The sequence below is a fragment of the Felis catus genome, chromosome B3 (genome assembly GCF_018350175.1).
Source record: "Felis catus isolate Fca126 chromosome B3, F.catus_Fca126_mat1.0, whole genome shotgun sequence".
Taxonomy (NCBI): domain Eukaryota; kingdom Metazoa; phylum Chordata; class Mammalia; order Carnivora; family Felidae; genus Felis; species Felis catus.
In genome coordinates, this window is record NC_058373.1 from 92,821,575 (window position 1) to 92,841,356 (window position 19,782).

The following is a 19,782-nucleotide window of genomic DNA, read 5'->3' on the forward strand; positions in this document are numbered from 1 at the left end:
AATAAAATTTATGTGCGTGTGATCTCTCCCTCCCAAATATCTTGTTGTACTGTATTCAACTCTTCTCCTTGTGATGTTGTGAGGTGAAAAAATGCCTACATGATGAGATGTAGTCAAGTGACAGGTCAGGTGAAGGCATTGTGACACAGCATTAGGCTACTATTGACCTTCGAGGGAGGGTACATCAGAAAGAAGATATTCTTCTGGACCACAGTTAGCCATGGGTAAGTGAAACTATGGAAAGCAAAACTGAAGGGGTGCCTGGATGGCTCAGTCAGTTAAGCACCTAACTTCAGCTCAGGTCATGATCCCACATCTCATGGGTTCAAGCCCTACTTCGGGCTCATGCTGACAGCTTGGAGCCTAGAGACTGTTAGGCTCTCTGTGTCTCCTCTCTGCACCTCCCCTGCTCACACTCTGTATCTCTCTCTCTCTTAAAAATAAATAAACATTTTTAAAAAAAATTTTAATGTGGATAAGGGGAGAGTACTGTACTACAACTACTAATTCAATACTCTTCACAACAAGTTCAAAGTACAAAAAACAAGCCAAGCTTCCAAAGGACTCACAACATTCTAAGTTGAAATGAAATTAAAAGTGGAAATATACCTTGAGGCTAAGTATATTTTTCTTTATGTTTACATGCCTTTTAAAATACTTTATCCAGGTTATCTTCATTAAATTAAGGCTTTTATAAAGGATTTAAGTTTCCCGATCCAGATATGGGACTGTAAAATATGCAAGATAGGGATGAAAACAGGAAAGGAACACTTGTCTCAGAAGGAATCAAATAGAAAGAGAATTAGAGATATGGGGCATTATAATGAAGAGAAAAAAACACATACCTTTAGCTGTGTGACAAACTCAAGGAATTTAAAGTAGATGAGAGAACTACAGCAAAGAAAATGCCTTTTCCACTACAAGCTACATATAGTGAAAATAAAATATAGCTGTAGAGTATACTTTACCCTTTTCAATAAGGTTTATTATAGAAATGATATTTTAAGTAATTATTTCAATCATCAACTTCATTTCTAAATGGGTATTTCATATATGCTATGTTTGAATGAAAATAACATAGTAATTTTAAACCACTAGTTTTTATTGTTCGTTTTCCAGCCAGCAGTCCACATCTTGGGATTTCCTTTTAGGTATTTACTTCCAGATACCTATACTTTTCTTAAGTGTGTATGTCCAGAAGCCTGTAGCTTCTGATTGCTAGCTTAGTTAAGAGCTAATTAGAGCTGAGGAAGAGGCCTCTATTCTAGTTGTACATGGATGACACCCTCTATTTCAAAGGTAGGAACCTGTTCTTTCTTGATATTAGGCAAATCTTCAGGGACAGGATCCAGTTCCAAAGGCCCTTCGAGTTTTTGCTGATCTTCCAAAACCTTTGATTCTAATTTTATCCCTGGGACATCAGTCTGGAGATTTTGATATTCAGTAGACACATGGTCTACCAGAGCCTCATATGCAGCAGTTTGTTCAGATGGTGGAATAAGGTCATTTTCTACAGAGATTTGTGTAATAAAGTCCTCCTTGTCTTCTGGAAACTGTTTGTCAACAGAGACCATTTCTAAAGTAGTGACTTCAGTTGACGGAGACCGAAGTTCAGCAGAGGCCTCCTCAGCTGATGGAGACCAAATTTCATATGAGGTATTTTCTTCAGGATCCTCCTCAGCTGGTAGAGACTGAACTTTAGCTGGGGCCTCAGTTGGTGGAGCCAGAACTTCATATGGGGCCTCCTCTGCAGGGGCCTCTTCAGCGGGTGGGGACTGAACTTCAGCTGGAGCCTCTTCTGCAGGGACCTCCTCAGCTAGTGGAGAATGAACTTCAGCTGGGGCCTCCTCTGCAGGGGACTCCTCAGCTGGTGGAGACTGAACTTCAGCTGGAGCCTCCCCTGCAGGGGTCTCCTCAGCTGGTGGAAACTGAACCTCAGCTCCGGCCTCTTCTACAGGGGCCTCCTCAGCTGGTGGAGAATAAACTTCAAATTGGGCCTCAGCTGGTGGAGACTGAACTTCAGCTGGGGCCTCCCCTGCAGGGGTCTCCTCAGCTGGTGGAAACTGAACCTCAGCTCCGGCCTCTTCTACAGGGGCCTCCTCAGCTGGTGGAGAATAAACTTCAAATTGGGCCTCAGCTGGTGGAGACTGAACTTCAGCTGGGGCCTCCTCTTCAGGGCCCTCCTCAGCTGGTAGAGACTGAACTTCAGCTGAGGCCTCCTCTGTAGGGGTCTCCTCAGCTTGTAGAGACTGAACTTCAGCTGGGGCCACCTCTGCAGGGGCCTGTTCAGCTGGTGGTAGAGACTGAACTTCAGCTGGGGCCTCCTCTGCAGGGGCCTGTTCAGCTGGTAGAGACTGAACTTCAGCTGGGGCCTCTCCTGCAGGGGCCTCTTCAGCTGGTGGAGACTGAACTTCAGCTGTGGCCTCCTCTGCAGGGGACTCCTCAGCTGGTGGAGACTGATCTTCAGCTGGGCCCTCTTCTGCAGGGGACTCGTCAGCTGGTGGAGACTGAACTTCAGCTGGGGCCTCTTCTGCAAGGTCCTCCTCAGCTAGTGGAGAATGAACTTCAGCTGGGGCCTCTTCTGCAGGGGCCTGTTCAGCTGGTGGAGACTGAACTTCAGCTGGGGCCTCCTCTGCAGGGGCCTGTTCAGCTGGTAGAGACTGAACTTCAGCTGGGGCCTCCTCTGCAGGGGCCTGTTCAGCTGGTAGAGACTGAACTTCAGCTGGGGCCTCCTCTGCAGGGGCCTCTTCAGCTGGTGGAGACTGAACTTCAGCTGAGGCCTCTTCTGTAGGGGCCTCCACAGCTGATAGAGGCTCTTCTGAAAAAGCCTCTTCAGCAGAGATAGACTCTACTTTAGCAGGGGCCTCTTCTTCAGGAGTCTCTTCATCTGGGAAAGGCTGTACAGGAGCTTCTTCAACTTTTGGAGACTGAACTTCAGCAAGAGGCCCTTCTGAAAGAGCCTCTTCACCCAGGGTTGGCTGTACTTTGGCAGGGCCCTTTTCTGCTGGAGCCTCCTCAATTTGTGGAGGCTGAAGTTCAGTAGCGGACTTTCCTGCAATAATGTCCGCAGCTGGTGTAGGTTGCACTTCAGCAGAGACCTCCTCTGCAATGGGAGGCTGGACCTCACCTAGAACGTACTGCTCATCTTCTAAAGGTACCAAACTACCTTTTTTGCTTTGCTGGCTAAATGAAGATCTGCTAATACCTACCTGCCTAATTGCTTCATCTCTACTTGTTGAGGGTTGCAATTCAGGATGTTCACTAATGAAAATCTTCCCTGAAGATTTACGTTTCTGCACAACTTCATTTGACTTCGAAAAAGAGCTATCTGGCCTACCAATTACCACTATTTCTGATTCACTAAAGTACGTCTGCTGTTCTCTGTCCACTGTTTCTTTTTGAGGAATGTTCATCATTGTCCAGTCTCCAGTACAACTGGTCTGCTGAGATCTGTCTATTTTGAATTGAATTGAGTGTCTGCTTGTCAGAATTTCTACTTTCTGAACACTTTCTGGAAATTCAGGGACTGCTTCTCCAAGAGCAGCTGGCATTTCTTCAGGTACCACTGTTTCACCAACTGGTTTGATTTCTTCTTTTTTCTCTTCTACAATAGTGTCTGTTTGCAGAGATTTATCAGTCATATCCTGTACATGCTTTCTCTTTGTCCAAGTTTGCCGAAGTTGAGAAGATACTCTGAAAGGCTCACCATTGACTTTACTTCCAGGAATGTTACCAATACTAAGGGTAGCTTTAGGGCCAGATGATTGTGATATAGGCAAATTTTTCTTTTTCTCTGTCACTTCGGTCTGCTGGGATTTATCTACCATTGGTTGACTGGGTCTTCTTCTCTTTCGAATTTCTTGCCTCCCTGCTGAGATAGGCTGATCAGGTTCATCACTTTCTTCCATTTCTAAGACTGGTAAATTTCAAATGTATTAATCTTCAAGTAATTAATCATCAGGAATCACAAATATACCAGATAGGTAAGTTTGCCTTTCTTCATTAAATGTTGTTATGTTTAGCTACCTTAGAAAAAAGTAATTCATAAATTGTTGCATTCTGTACTACACCCTTGTTGGATCCCACCTTACTCAGTAAGCATCTTTCTTGTTTAGTCTTTCATATGACTGAATCTCACTTCTAGAAGTTTCCCTTAAGGGTCTATGACATCACAGCCAATTCTCTCTACAAGCTTCCACTGGTGGTATTCCAAGCACTTTTTAACTTGGTATAGACACTCATAGATAATGGCTGCAAGTGAGAGAGCTACTACTTGAAACATCAAGTTGAAAAAAGCATTTGTCTATCAGAGGAACATCAAGCAAACTCCAGTAATGCTGCTTCTTAATAGTTGAAGGTGATGCTTTTGAACTTTCAATTCTATTCTTTTCATCCTACTATCAAAGACAGTTATAATACAGAACTCAGAATGCTGCAGCCTATTTTCAATTGTTGAAGAAAGCAACTTATACGTGTGTGTATGTTTATATGACCTAAAGAAAATGAATATTGTATGAGAAAGTTGAATTCTGAAGTCCATATTCATGTAAAGTCCTTTCCTATGTCTTTAGCACTCAGTAACTACAAGAGCCTACTATCTATCCAGCATCTACCTATCTATCTATCTATCTATCTTATCTATTTATGTAGCATATTTGCATTCTCAAACAACTTGAGATATTTTTATTTTCAACTACTTCAGAAAATAGCTCCACCAAAAGCTTGCCAACTAAAGAATGTTAACTCTAAAGATATGCCAAGTGAAATAAAATGCATTTTTTAATATATAAGCTACTGAATAACCACGTAGGAATAAATTCCCTAGTGAAGAGGAAAACCTTAAAATGAAGTCTTGAAAAAGAGGAAACCCAGGTAAGCAAATTGTAAATGGTATTATAATAGATTTAGAATGTAAATAAAACCTTAACTTACACATCATGCAAACATTTTATTAGCAAGATTAAGATTTATCAAAAGATGTGCACAAGCACATTACTTTAGTCTACCAAAAGTTAAAGAGGAGAAAACAAACTTTAACGTTTATTTATTTTTGAGACAGAGAGAGACAGAGCATGAATAGGGGAGGGGCAGAGAGAGAGGGAGACACAAAATCTGAAACAGGCTCCAGGCTCTGAGCTGTCAGCACAGAGCCTGACGCGGGGCTCGATCTCACGGACCGTGAAATCATGACCTAAGCCGAAGTCGGATGCTTAACCGACCAAGCCACCCAGGCGCCCCAGCAAACTTTAAAAATGTAGTCAAAGGACAAAGAAATAAGCATATCTAAGCAATCATTATGACTTGATTATCTAAATGTCTTTAAATTTCTTTATCCCCCTAGGAAATACAAAAATGCCATTGAATAATTATCCTTGTTTGATATGCATTATTCATAATTATAGCTAGGCTATCTTAGCCAAATCAAGACTTTTCAAATTCTTTGACCAGCTCCATAAACCAAACTCAGTCTCTTGGCAGGGATCAGTGAATATCTGTTTAGTGTAATTGGACAACTGTGATTTAAACCGTGTTGCTTGCCCTACATCTCAACTTGCTCTGTCTTAATTTTTGTCTATGCTGCTGTGCTATGTTCTATCTTTCTAAGAATTAATAAAGTGAAGTAAAACAATAGTCATTTTACAAAAGAACTGACCTAGGTTCTCATCAGACCTGCTATAGTTTGAAAATTAGGTTATCAACTGCTTTGTGGTCTGGTGATCTTCTCAATTCCATCTGTCATTTTGTAATCAAGTTTCTGACACTCTATGGAGTATCTTCAAAGTCCATTTTGGGTTGTTCTATAACAAGAAATACAAATGAAAACCACAATGAGATACCACGTCACACCTGTCAGAATGGCTAAAATTAACAACTGAGGAAACAATAGAAGTTGGTGAGGATGTGCAGAAAGGGGAATCCTCTTACACTGTTGGTGGGAATGCAAACTGGTGCAGCCACTCTGGAAAACAGTATAGAGTTTCCTCAAAAAGATAAAATAGAACTACCCTAGAACCCAGAAAATGCACTACTAGGTATTTATCCAAAGGATACAAAATACTAATTCAAAGGAACACATACACCCCGATGTATGTAACAGCACTATTAACAATAGGCAAATTCTGGAAAGAGCCCAAATGTCCATTGGCTGATGAGTGGATAAAGAAGATATGATATATATATACAATGGAATATTACTCAGCCATAGGAATGAAATTTTTCCATTTGCAACAAGGTGTATGGAACTAGAGTGTATTATGCTAAGCAAAATGAGTCAGAGAAAGACAAACACCATAGGATTTCACTAGCATGTGGAATTTAAGAAACCAAACAGATGAACATAGGGGAAGGGAAGGATAAGTAAGATAAAAACAGAGAGGGAAGCAAACCATAAGACTTTCAACTATAGAGAACAAACTGAGGGTTAACAGAGGGGTGTGGGCAGGGGATGGGATAAATGGGTGATGACATTAAGGAGGACACTTGTTTTGATGAGCACTGTGTATTATGTGTAAGTGATGAATCAGTAAATTTTATTCCTGAAACCAATACTACCTATATGTAACTAATTGAATTTAAATAAAAACTTGGAAGAAAAAAAAAAAAGAAATGTCAAAACTAACATTGTATTTAATTGAATTATGTAATTGCATGTATTGGATTAATTTTGCTGCCTCAATTTAAATAAGATTTTACCAAATTTTCCATAGACATAAACTGAATTTTCAATATCAGATAAATTCACAATTTCCAACTATTTGATATTTATGTTTTCCCCTCTAAAAAATAATAAGGAATTTAATCAATCTTAATTACATACCAACCTATCATAGTAAACTGCCTTTGTCACTAACTTATTTATAGAAACAAATTAGCATGCCAAAAAAATCAAAAATTTACTTCAGATTCAAATGGAATTATGAGGAATTTCATTAAACAGTTTCTCATTATATATATTTTTTTAAGTTTATTTATTTTGAGAGAGAGAACAAGTGGGGGAGGGGCAGAGAGAGAAGGAGAGAGGGAATCCAAGCAGGCACACAGGGCTCAAACTCATGAACCATGAAATTAAAAGTCTGACACTTAACCAACTGAGCCACCCAGGCAGCCCTCATTAGATTTCTTAAATCCACAAATGTTCCTTTTTCTATGCTGATCAACTTAATCAATTAATCATTATTCAAACTATCTTGTCAATTTACAGTTTGGCATTTTACCCTTTGTTCTAGAAATATAACATGATTCATTTCTCTCCCATTTACTTGGTTCACATCTGTTATGGATTGAATTGTATACGCTAAAAAAGCATGTTGAAGTCATTAGCTCTAATACTGTAAATGTGACCCCATTTGGAAATAGGGTCTTTGCAAATATAATCAGGTTAAGTTGTCCTTATAAAAACAGAAGTTTGTGGGTGGGAGAGACACAGAGGGAAGATGTCCATGTGGAGATGGAGACAGAGATTTGTGTTATGCTGCCACAAAGCAAAGAATACCTAGGGCTACCAGAAGTTAAAAGTAGTGAAGAATTCCCTCCTACAGGCTTCAGAGGGAACATGGCTCTGCCAATGATTTGGGACTTCAAGCCTCTAGAACTGTGAGAGAATAAATTTCTGTTGCTTTAATCCAGTGTGTGGTACTTTCTTACAGCAGCTCTAGGAAACTAACACAACATTCTTTCAGAGCCCCATATTTCTGACTTCTGCTTCGAATGTTGTACTTCCAACTCTTTCTCAATCTCTGGGCTAGTTTCTTTATTTCTCCTTCAGGTCTGGCATTTGGTTTCATACACCATTTGACTCATTTCCATAATCATAAAAGCAGAGGGATTTTTCTGAAAAGCTTGTACCTGATGATTTGCATTTAATGTTACCAAAAACAAATTTGCCAAGTGGCACTTAACTTCATTTTTTATTATAATAACTTCAAAAGCTATGATTTAGAGGTGGCAGAGATGCTTCAAATCAATAAAACTAAATATCTAAACTATGACCTATATTGCTTTGTTCTGAGTAGATCAAATAAGATGAATTCTGAAAAATGCCCATTAGATATATAATAACTACAAGATTATTGGTAATTTTAGTTAAGAGCAATTTCAGTGGAAGGATGGGGATAGAAGCCATAAAATTCTAAAATCTCTGTGGATTAAAAATAAAATTAAAGTACAATGAAAATCTAGGGAAAATAGGTGCAAAATATCTCATAGACAAAGAGCTGTATTTAATATACTACAAGATTTTAGAAATCAGTACAAAGGTAACAATAAAAAACATTAAAAAAGGACATGAATAGAAAATTGATAGAAGTAAAATAGGTGACCAATTAACATATAAAAGAGATCAAAGTCTCTTCTAAAATAAAAAAATACCACTGTAACATTAGCAAAGATTCATTTTAAAGATAATGCCCCCCAAAAGTGAGAGTAGTATTAAATAGATAGCTTCATACATTGCTGGCAGAAGTTTGAATTGATACAAACTTTATTCTGGATAATTTGAAGGTAAATATCAAAGGTTTCTAAAATGTGTGTCATTTGCCAACAATTCCACTTCCAATTCTACTTAATTTTGGAAATAATTATTTCCTCAAGAAGTATTTATTGAGCATCTATCTATTCTAGGGACAGTTGCCAGGTGTTGAAGAAACAAGAATACCAAAAGACATTGTTTCTTGTCCTTGTGAATCTCACAGTCCATTGGGAGAAACTGAATACACAAATTTAAAAGTTGTGGAAAATACTGTTAAGTAGTGAAGAGAAAATTTACTTTACCCGGAGTAGTAGGACAAAAAGGGTTTTATAAGAGAGAGCATCCAACTGAGAAAGTATCCAAGGGAGTAACAATAGGAAGAAAATTCTAGAAACTAAAAAAAAAAAAATTCTGCTGTGGCAAGAGGAAAGGCTAAGTGAGCAAAGGAAATCATTCATTAAAAAAATTTTTTTAACGTGTATTTATTTTTGAGACAGAGAGAAACAGAGCATGAACGGGGGAGGGTCAGAGAGAGAGGGAGACACAGAATCTGACACAGGCTCCAGGCTCTGAGCGGTCAGCACAGAGCCCGACGCAGGGCTCGAGCTCACATACCGCGAGATGGTGACCTGAGCCAAAGTCAGAGGCTTAACCGACTCAGCCACCCAGGCGCCCCTGAAATCATTCATTATAATGTGCTTGAAGAAGTAGATGAGGGACTGATGATGTACTGACATGCAGACTCTAAAAAGAATTGTTATTTTAGATATAGCAATTATAAATATTTATGTACCCAACATCAGGATACCTAAATATACAAAGAAAATATTAAGAGATCTGAAGGGACAAATAGACAGCAATACAATAAAAGTAGGGAACTTGATTACTCCACTTTCATTCATGGATAGTCCAAACAGAAAATTAATAAGAAGCTTGGACTTGAACTACGTTTTAGATCGGATGAATTTCACAGACAGATATAAAACATTCCCTCCAACAGCAGGAAAATATTCTTTTCTAGCACAGACAAAACATTCTCCAGAATAGACCACACGTTGTCTGACAAAATTAGTTTTTATAACATTTAAGAAAATTAAAATAATATCAAGCATCTTTGCTAACCAAAATGATATGAAACTAGAAATCAATTACAAGAAGATAACAAGAAAATTCATAAATATATGGGTGTTAATCAACATACTGCTGACCAACTTATAGGTCAAAGAGGAAATCAAAAGAAAAATAAAAAATATCTTGAGACAAATGAAATGGAAACACACTTTAGCAAAACTTAAGAGATGAAGCAAATGTGGTTCAAAGAGGGAAGCTTATAGTAATAAATGCCTACATTTTAAAAAAGGAAAGTATCAAATAAATAACTTTACACCTCAAGGAACTAGAAAAAGAACAAACTAAATCTAAAGATAGAAGAAGGAAGGAATAGCAAAGATCAGAGCAGAAGTAAATGTAATAAAGACTAGAAAGACAGTAGGAAAAATTAATGAAACTGAGATAATTTTTTTCAAAATATAAAGTTGACAGATCTGTTTCTTGTCTCAAAAAAAGAGACAAGACAAAATTAAAATTAGAAATGAAAGAGAAGACATTACAACTTATACAAAGGAATAAAAATCTTGGATCATAAAAAACTATTATGAACGATTAACACCAACAAATTGGATAACTTAGACGAAATGAATACATTCCTAGAAAAATAGGACCTACTAAGAGTGAATCATGAAGAAATAGAAAATCTGAACAAACCAGTAACAAGGAGATTAAATCAGTAATCAAAAACTTCCAACAGAGAAAATCTTCCAAAAAAATTAAAGAGAACAATTCCAAGTGCATTTTATGAACCCAGCATCACCTGACACCAAAGTCTGACAAGGACCCTATAAGAAATAAAAGTTACAGGCCAATATCTCTGATGAACATACATGTAGAAATTCTCAACCAAATGTTAGCATACTGAATTCAATAATGCATTAAAAGGATAATACACCATGATCAAGTGGGATTTATCTCTGGGATGCAAGGATAGTTCAGCATACACAAATCTATGAATATGATATACCACACTAATAAAACAAAGGATAAATCACATAATTATCTCAATAGATGCAGAAAAAGTATTTAACAAAATTAAATATCCTTTCATGATAAAAACATTCAACAAATTAAGTATAGATGGAAAGTACCTCAACATTATAAACCATCTATGATAAGCCCATGGCTAACATCATACTTAACAATAAAAAGCTGAAAGCTGTTCTTCTGAGATCAGGAAAAAGACAAACATGCCTACTATCACCCTTTCTATCTAACATATTACTAGTACTGGTTAGAGTCATTAAGCAAGAAAAAGAAATAAAAGGCATCCAAGTCAAAAAGGAAGAGTTAAAACTGACTCTGTTTGCAGATGACATATAGAAAACCCAAAGACTCTACCAAAAAAAAACTATTAGAATGAACAAATTCAATAAAGTTGCAAAATCAGCATACAAATATCAGTTGCATTCCTATATACTAACAAACTATCAGAAAAAGAAATTAAGGCAACCTCTTTTATAATAATATTAAAAATAATTAAATACTTTTAATTATTTAAATTTATAATTAATTTAATTAATAATTAAATCATTATTAAATATAATTAATTAAATTAACGATTAAATAATAATTAATTCATTCATTTAAATGATTAAATAAATTTAACCAAAGAGGTAAAAGATCTGGACACTGAAAACTATAAGATATTGATGAAAAAATTGGAGACGACTCAAATAAATGCAAAGATAGCCCATGTTCATGGAGGAATTAATATTGTTAAAATGCCCATAATGGCCAAATCCATCTACAGATTCAATATAATTCCTTTCAAAATTCTAATAGTATTTTTCACAGAAATAGAAAAAAAATCTTAAAATTCGTATGGAACCACAAAAGACCCAGAATAGCCAAAGCAATCTTAACAAAGATGAACAAATGTGGAGGCATCACACTTCCTGATTTCAAACTACACTATAAAGCTATAGTAATCAAATAATATGGTACTGGCATAAAAACAGATACATAGATTAGTGAAACAAAATAGAGAGCCAAGAAGTAAGCCCATAGATAAATTATCAATTAGTTTTTGACAAAGTTACCAAGAATACACAACAGGCAATGGATAATCTCTTTAATAAATTGTGCTGGGAAAAGTGGTTTGTCACATGAAAAGAATTAAATTGGATTCATATCTTACAAACATTACACTCACAAAAATTAACTTGAAAAGGATTAAAGATGAACATAGGACCTATAACCATAAAACTCCTTTAAAAAAATAAGGGTAAATTATTTGACATGGGTTTGCCAATGATTTTTTTTATTTGGATTTGACACCAAAAGCATAGGCAAAGAAAGAAAAAATAAACAAATGGAGTTACATCAAATAAAGCTTCTGCACAAGAAAAGAAACTGTCAACAAAATGTAAAGGGAAGCTATGTAATGGGAGAAAATATTGCAAACCATTTATATAATAAAGGATTAATATCTAAATTATAAAAAGAACAAATACAAAATACAACTCAATAGCCAAAAAATAGAAAAAAAAAAAACACAATAACACTGTGAAAAAAATGAGCAAAGAAACTGAATAAACATTTTTCAAAACAAGACATACAAATGGTCAATAGGTATATGAAAAGCCTCTAGACATCACTAATCATCAGGGAAATGCAAATCAAAACCACAGTGAGATATTACTTCACATGCGTTAGGATGTCTATTATCAAAAAGACAAGAGCTAGCAAATACTGGTAAGGACATAGAGAAAGGGAACTCTTATACAGTGTTGGGAATGTTAACTAGCACAGCCATTATGAAAATAGAATAGAGTTTTCTCAAGAAATTAAAAATAGAACTACCATGTGATACGTTAATCTCATTTCTGGGTATAGATCCAAAGGAAACAAAATCACTTTATCTTGAAGAGATATCTACATTCCATGTTCATTTCACCATTATACACAATAGCTAAGATATGGAGACAACCTGTGTTCCATCAGTGTGGATAAAGAAAGTGTGTGTGTGTGTGTGTGTGTGTGTGTGTGTGTGTGTGTGTGTGTTTAAAAAAAAAAAAATGAAGTCCTACCAATTGTGAAAACATGAATAAACCTGGAGGACCAAATGCTAAGTGGAATGAACCAGACAGGGAAAAATAAAAACTGCAAGGTATCACTTATATTTGGAATCTTAAAAAAAAAAAAAAAAAAAAGTAGGTAGGCTAAGGTACAGCATGGTGACTATGGCTGATAATACCATATTGTTTAAATGAAATTTGCTAAGAGAATACATATTAAGTATTCTCACATGAAATAATTTAAAAATCATGGAGCTCTTCCAAAATGGAAGAGTAGGAGCACCTTAAACTCACCCTGTCCCTGGGATACAACTAGATAACACTCACATCAGTGTAATTAACCCAGAAAATGACCCAAAGATTGGCAGAACAAACTCCACAAGTAAAGGTAGAGAAGAGATCACCTGGAAGAGGGTAGGAAGAGTGGAGACATGGTAGAGAGCTAAATGGACCATGAGCCAACCATGGGAGGAGGGATCTGTGGGCACAGAATGGGGAGAGAAACAGAGCCTCACTCTAGGGAGCCTACATGGGGAAGACAAATCTCCATACCATTTGGGCTTTGAAAACTAGAAGGACCAAATTTCCTGATTTCTTAAAATTAGCAGTCTGGAATTTTAAAAATCAGCTGGCTGGGCTCTGGGAGAGACTGGAGATGAATAGGAAGCTGAGTCCCTGCCCTGAAAGAGACAGAATAACAAACAGCCTGCAGAGATACAATATAGAAGCAACAGACTGAAAAACACCTGGGGCATACAGGAGGGAAAGTTACTTACCAAACTTAAAGTGTGTCCAGAGGAGCATGTCCAGAGGGGAAGTTCCCTGAGGGACTTCTCCAGGAACAAAGGAGCCAGCATATATGATTTCCTTCCCCCTCCTCCAGCATAAACACATTGCCATCTGTGGGAACCACCTCCACAACAACATTCCCTACTGTCCCCCCACCCCAGGCTTTGGCCAATCAGGCTTTTCCAGTCACACTTGCCTCTGTCCAAGTGCTGTAAGTCCCCTCCCAAGAAAACCAAAGCAAACCCTGTCAAGCATCTCCTGACCCACACACTGTGCAGAGCCTTGGTTCCCATGGCAAGAGCAGCAGCATCAGTGTTGGGGACAGCGAGTCTCATTTCACAAGAAGAGCGGCATGTAGCTTGTTAAAACTGCATGCCTCACCATAGCTGGCCCAGTCCCTTCACTACAGTATTATCTGGAACCCACTCAAACCAGGATCACTAGTCTGACAGTGTGCAAGCAGCCCTGAAGGAACCATCACCACTCCAAAGTGACTCCTACCATGGGGTGAGAGAAAATAATCACACATACCAATCAGACAGCAGCCCCACTCATGGGCTGGGGGCAGACAGTTGGTCTGATTGCAGACCTTGACCACCAATGAAAACTTCTCAAGGGACAGCACAGGGAAAATGCCATGCAATTTGGTGTTATTGCATCTCTGGAAAATTCCTAGTCTGACCTAACTCAATTCCAAGGTGACACAGACTGCTCCACTAACACCACAGAAACCAACATTTCCCACAACAGGCAAAGAAAGCACTGCAGATGACTGGACTGAAGGAAAACACAGCCAAAACACAACAGCAGGGTGCATGCAACACATAGAGGAGACACCCCTGAAGTGCCAGGTTTTGGTGAACAAAGGACACCGCACTGCAGGGCACTACAGGACCTCTTCTTCATAAGGCCACTACTTTCAGAAGAGAGACATAGCAGAGTTTCCTAACACAGAGAAACAGACACAGAAAGTTAGACAAAATGAGGAGGCAGAGAAATATGTTCCAAATGAAAGAACAGGACAAAACCACAGCAGAAGACCTAAGAAGAATAGATAAAAGTATTATGCCTGATAGATCATTTAAAGTAATGATCATGAAGATACTCATTGGACTTGAGAAAAAAGTGGAGGATATCAGTAATACCTTTAACAAGTATAATAGCATTCACATTTACAGATCTCAAAAGAAGAGAGAGAAAAAGGGCAGAAAATTTATTTGAAAAAATAATAGCTGAAAATTTCCCTAATCTGGGGAAGGTAAGGGATATCCAGATCCAAGAGGCACAAGATTTACCAAAAAAAAAAATCAACACGAGGAGGTCCACACCAAGACACAATATTTAAATGGCAATAAGTAATGATAAAGAAAACAAATTTAAAGCAGCAAGAGAAGAGAAGACAGTTACATGTAAGGGAAACCCCATAAGGCTCTAAGTGGATTTTTCAACAGAAATTTTGCAGGCAAGAAGGGAGTGGCATGATAGATTTAAAGTGCTGAAAGGAAAAAATCTGCAGCCAAGACTACTCTACCTAGCAAGGCTATCATTTAGAATATAAGGAGAGATAAAGAGTTTCCCAGACAAACAAAAGCTAAAGGAGTTCATGACCAATAAACCAGCCTGACAAGAAATGTGAAAGAGAACTTGTTGAGTAGAAAAGAAAGACCATAAGTAATAAAAACAGAAAGCACAAAAGCAGTAACAAATAAGTATATCTGTAAAAATAAGTCAAGGTACACACAAAATAAAAGGTATGACATCATTTATCTAAAACATGGGAGGAGAGGAGTAAAGAAGGTTCAAACTTAAGTGACCATCAACTTAATATAGACTGGTATATGCAGAAGATGTTATATACAAACGCAATGGTAACCACAAGTCAAAAACCATAATAGATATGCAAAGAATAAGGAGAAAGGAATCCAAATACATCACTAAAGAAAGCCACCAAACCATGAGAGAAGAGATCAAAGAAAGGATTCAAGAGAACTACAAAACAACCACAAAAAAAGTAACAAAATGACAACAAATGTATACCTACCAATAATTTGAATATAAATGGACTAAACACTCCAATCAAAAGATATAGAGTGACAGAATGGATTAAAAAACAAGACCCATTTACATGCTACATACAAGAGATAATTTCAGACCTAAAGACATATAAAGATTGAAAGTAGGGGGATGGAAAAATATTTATCATGCAAATGGATGTCCAAAGAAAGCCAAGGTAGCAATAAGTACATCAGGCAAAATAGACCTTAAAACAAAGTCTGTAATAAGAGACAAAACAAAGAATACTATACATAGGGGACAATCCAACAAGAAAATATAACAATTATAAATGTTTATGCACCTAACATGAAAGCTCCAAATACATAAAACATTTAATAGCATACAGGAAGGGACTAATTTATAGTATTACAATAATAGTAGGGGATTTCAACACCCCACTTACATCAATGGACAGATCATCCAAACAGAAAATCAACAAAGAAACAGTGCTGCTTAATGACACACCATACTACATGGATTTAACAATATATTCAGAACATTCCATCTTAAAGGAACAGAATATATACTCTTTTCAAGTGCTCATGGAACATTTAGAGTAGATCACATAATAGGCCACAAAACAAGTTTGAATAAATTCAACAAGATCAAAGTCATACCATGTATCTTTTCTCACCACAACACTATGAAACTAGAAGTTGGGGCTCCTGGGTGGCTCAGATGGTTAAGCGTCTGACTTCAGCTCAGGTCATGATCTCACAGTTCGTGAGTTCAAGTCCCATGTTGGGCTCTATGCTGATGACTCAGAGCCTGGAGCCTGCTTCAGATTCTGTGTTTCCCTCTCTCTCTTCCCCTCCCTCGCTCATGGTCTGTCTCTCTCAAAAATAAATTTAAAAATTAAAAAAAAAAAAAGAAACCTAGAAGTTAATCACAAGAAAAAATCTAGAAAGAGCACAAATATATGGAAGTTAAATAAGATGCTACTAAACAATGAATGGGTCAACCAAGGAATCTAAGAGGAAATGAAAAATTACATGGATAGAAGAAGAAAATGAAAACACAATGATCTAAAATCATGGAAATGCAGCAAAAGCAGTTGTAAGAGAGAAATACATAGCAATACCAGCCTACCACAAGAAGCAAGGAAAATCTCAAATAAAAAACCCAACTTTAGGGGCTCCTGGGTGGCTCAGTCGGTTGAGCGTCCATCTTCGGCTCAGGTCATGATCTCATGGTCCGTGAGTTCCAGCCCCGCGTCGGGCTCTGTGCTGATGGCTCAGAGCCTGGAGCCTGTTTCAGATTCTGTGTCTCCCTCTCTCTCTGACCCTCCCCCGTTCATGCTCTGTCTCTCTCTGTCTCAAAAATAAATAAACGTTAAAAAAAATTTTTTAATAAAAAAAATTTTAAAAAAACCCAACTTTACACATAAAGGAGCTAGAAAAAGAACACAAAACAAAACCACAAACCAGCAGAAGGAAACAATAAAGATTGGAGCAAAAATGAATGATATAGAAACTATAAAAGCAATAGGATAGATTAATGAAACCAGCAGCTGGTTCTTTGAAAAGATCAACAAAATTGATGAACAAGACTCATCAAAAAAAAAAAAGAGAGAGAAAGGACCCAAATAAAATCAGAAATGAAAGAGGAGAAATAACAAATGACACCACAGAAATACAAAGGATTTTACAAGAATGTTATGAAAAATTACATGCTAAAATATTAGACAACCTAGAAGAAATAGATACATTCCTAGAAACATATAAACTACCAACTGAAACAGCAAGAAACAGAAAACTTGAAAAGACTTAACTACTGTCAATGAAATTGAATCAGTAATAAAAACAGAAAACAAACAAAAACAACAGCAAAAACTTCCCACTGAAAAGAAGTCTAGAACCAGGTAGCTTCACAGGCAAATTATAACCAAACATTTAAAAAAAAAAAATATCTATTCTTCTCAAGCTTTTCCATGCAATAGAAGAGGAAAATAACTTACAAATTCATTCTATGAGAAGCATTATCATGATACCAAAACCAAAAAAAGACACCAGGAAAAAAGAGAACTATAGGCCAATACCTCTGATGAACATAGATGCAAAAATCCTGAACAAAATACTAGCAAACCAAATCCAACAATACATTTTAAAAAATCATTCACCATGATCAAGTGGGATTTATTCTCAGGATGCCAGGATGATTTAATATTCACAACCTATCAGCATGATGCATCACATCAATAAGATAAAGGATAAAAACTATATGATCATTTCAATAGATACAGAAAAAGCATTTGACAAAGTACAACATCCATTCATTATAAAAACTCTCAACAAAGGAGTCTTAGAGGGAACATACCTCCCCATAATAAAGGCCTTCTGTGAAAAACCGACAGCTAACATCATACTTAATTGGGAATAACTGAGAGCTTTTCCCTAAGGTCAGGAACAAGACAAGGATGTCCATTCTCACCACTTCTATCAACATAGTACTGGAAGTCCTAGCCACAGCAATCAGAAAACAAAAAGAAATAAAAGAATCCAAATTGGTAAGGAAGAAGGTAGATGACATGATACTAGATATAGAAAATTCTAAAGACTACACCAAAAAACTATTAGAACTGATAAATGAATTCAGGAAGGTCACAGGATACAAATTTAATACTCATAAAAGAATGAAACTTTGACATTTGCAACCACATGGATGGATCTAGAGGGTATGATGCTAGTGAAGTAAGTCAGTCAGAGAAAGACAAATAGCATATGATTTCACTCATGTGTGGAATTTAAGAAACAAAACAATCAAAGGAGAGAGAGAGAATCAAAGAGAGAGAGAAAAACCAAAAAACAGACTCTTAACAATAGACAACAAAGAGCTGGTTACCAGAGGAGAGGTGAGTAGGAGGTGGAATTAAGAGTACACTTACCATGATGAGCACTGAGTAGTATATGGAACTATTGAATCACTAAACACCTGAAACTAATAAAACACTGTATGTTAACTACACTGGAATTAATAATAAAAATAATTAAAAATCAACTATCTGAGGCGATGGGTATGTTAATTACCCTGATCTGGGGAATACTTTCACTTTTGATATATATGTCATATCATTATACACTTTAAATACATTTTTTTGGGAGCATCTGGGTGACTCCGTTGGTTAAGCATCGACTCTTGATTTAGGCTCAGGTCATGGACTCATAGTTCATTAGTTTGAACTCCACTTCAGGCTCTGCACTGACACTGCAGAGCCTGCTTAAGATTCTCTCTGTCTCAGCTTCTCTCTCTCTTTCTCTCTGTCTCTCAAAAATAAATAAGTAAACTTTTTAAAATAAAAATAAAAAACTAAATATATTTTTATTGTACCCTTTAAATATATTGTCAATTTTATCTCAATAAATCTGAAAAGGGGAACTGTTATTTGTTTTAAATACCATATAAATGCATAAAGGTTTTGAAATTTCTTCTTTTATGTATTTGGAATGATTGTGGGAACAAGATGGAAGGAGATGCATTGGTTTCTTTGCTGTATAATAAATTACCACAAATGTAGCAGCTTAAAACAACACAAATTTACTACCTTACCATCAAGATACGGGTTGGCTGGGTCCTCTGATCTAGATCTGACCAGTGGATCTCACTTAAATCAGTGTCAGACTAGAATGAAATCACATCTGATACTAGTGTTCTTCTTCCAAGCTCACTGAGTGTTAACAGAATTGAGTTCCCAGTGGTTGTATGACTGACGTTCCAATTTTCTTGCTGGTTGTCCACCAAATTCACTCTGAATTCCTAGGGGTTTCCTTCAAATTCTAGTTAGGTGGCCCTCAACATGGCAACTTAATTTTTCAAAGTGAGTAAGACAATCTCTTTTCCATGTGCTACAACAAAATCTTACATAATACAGTTTTTACAAACATGACTAATAATCTCATCATTTTTATTATATAACATAACCTAATCTCTCCCATGATATTCAAAACTTCTCATACTCAAAGAGAAGAGATTTTACAGCAGGAAAATTTAGGGTCATTTGAGAATTTTGCCTACCATGGCAGGAAAGAATGGAATCATAAAAATTAGTCAGAAGGCAGACAAGAAAAGAGTCTAAGACAAAGCCCTAAATTATCAAGCATTTAAATATCAGGTCAAGGGAAAAAAGACTGGGAAAAAAATGACTAAAACTGTGTAATAGGTTGATTGAATTATAGATGGAGAGAAAAGAACAGAACATAGATGCATTTTGGAGTTGGGAAAAACTGGAATTGATGGACTGGCTATCAGGGGAAAAGAATAGAAAATACTAAGAGCGATTTTTGCATTGGTTCTTGCAACTAGGTGAATGGATGCACCATTTGTTAAGATAAGGGAATAAATGGA

At 36.8% G+C, this 19,782-nt stretch overlaps 1 protein-coding gene and 1 long non-coding RNA gene across 3 annotated transcripts in view; both read right to left on the bottom strand.

Moving 5' to 3' along the window:
* LOC123386059 overlaps positions 1–19,782 on the bottom strand; it is an 81,937-nt gene that overhangs the window by 36,680 nt on the left and 25,475 nt on the right. The window contains exon 3 of one of the 2 annotated variants that reach the window (XR_006599561.1): positions 5,151–5,798. The exons of the other annotated variant lie outside the window; for it this stretch is intronic. This is a non-coding gene — a long non-coding RNA (uncharacterized LOC123386059). Of the gene's footprint in view, positions 1–5,150; positions 5,799–19,782 lie in introns of those variants that run through there. 2 annotated transcript variants of the gene reach the window in all.
* Positions 1,082–4,117, bottom strand: FSCB (fibrous sheath CABYR binding protein). The gene is made up of 2 exons (XM_045059865.1): positions 2,031–4,117; positions 1,082–1,895 (listed from the first exon to the last, which is right to left on the bottom strand). Exons 1-2 carry the CDS (start codon positions 3,906–3,908, stop codon positions 1,260–1,262), a joined length of 2,514 nt encoding a protein of 837 aa, XP_044915800.1. The 5' UTR covers positions 3,909–4,117; the 3' UTR covers positions 1,082–1,259.

Coding starts and splice junctions, on each gene's coding strand:
- FSCB (XM_045059865.1), bottom strand. CDS start 3,908: ATGGAAGAAAGTGATGAACCTGATCAGCCTATCTCAGCAGGGAGGCAA. Junction 1,896..2,030: donor AGGAGACCCCTGCAGGGGAG/GCCCCAGCTGAA, acceptor CCTGCAGGGGAG/GCTCCAGCTGAAGTTCAGTC.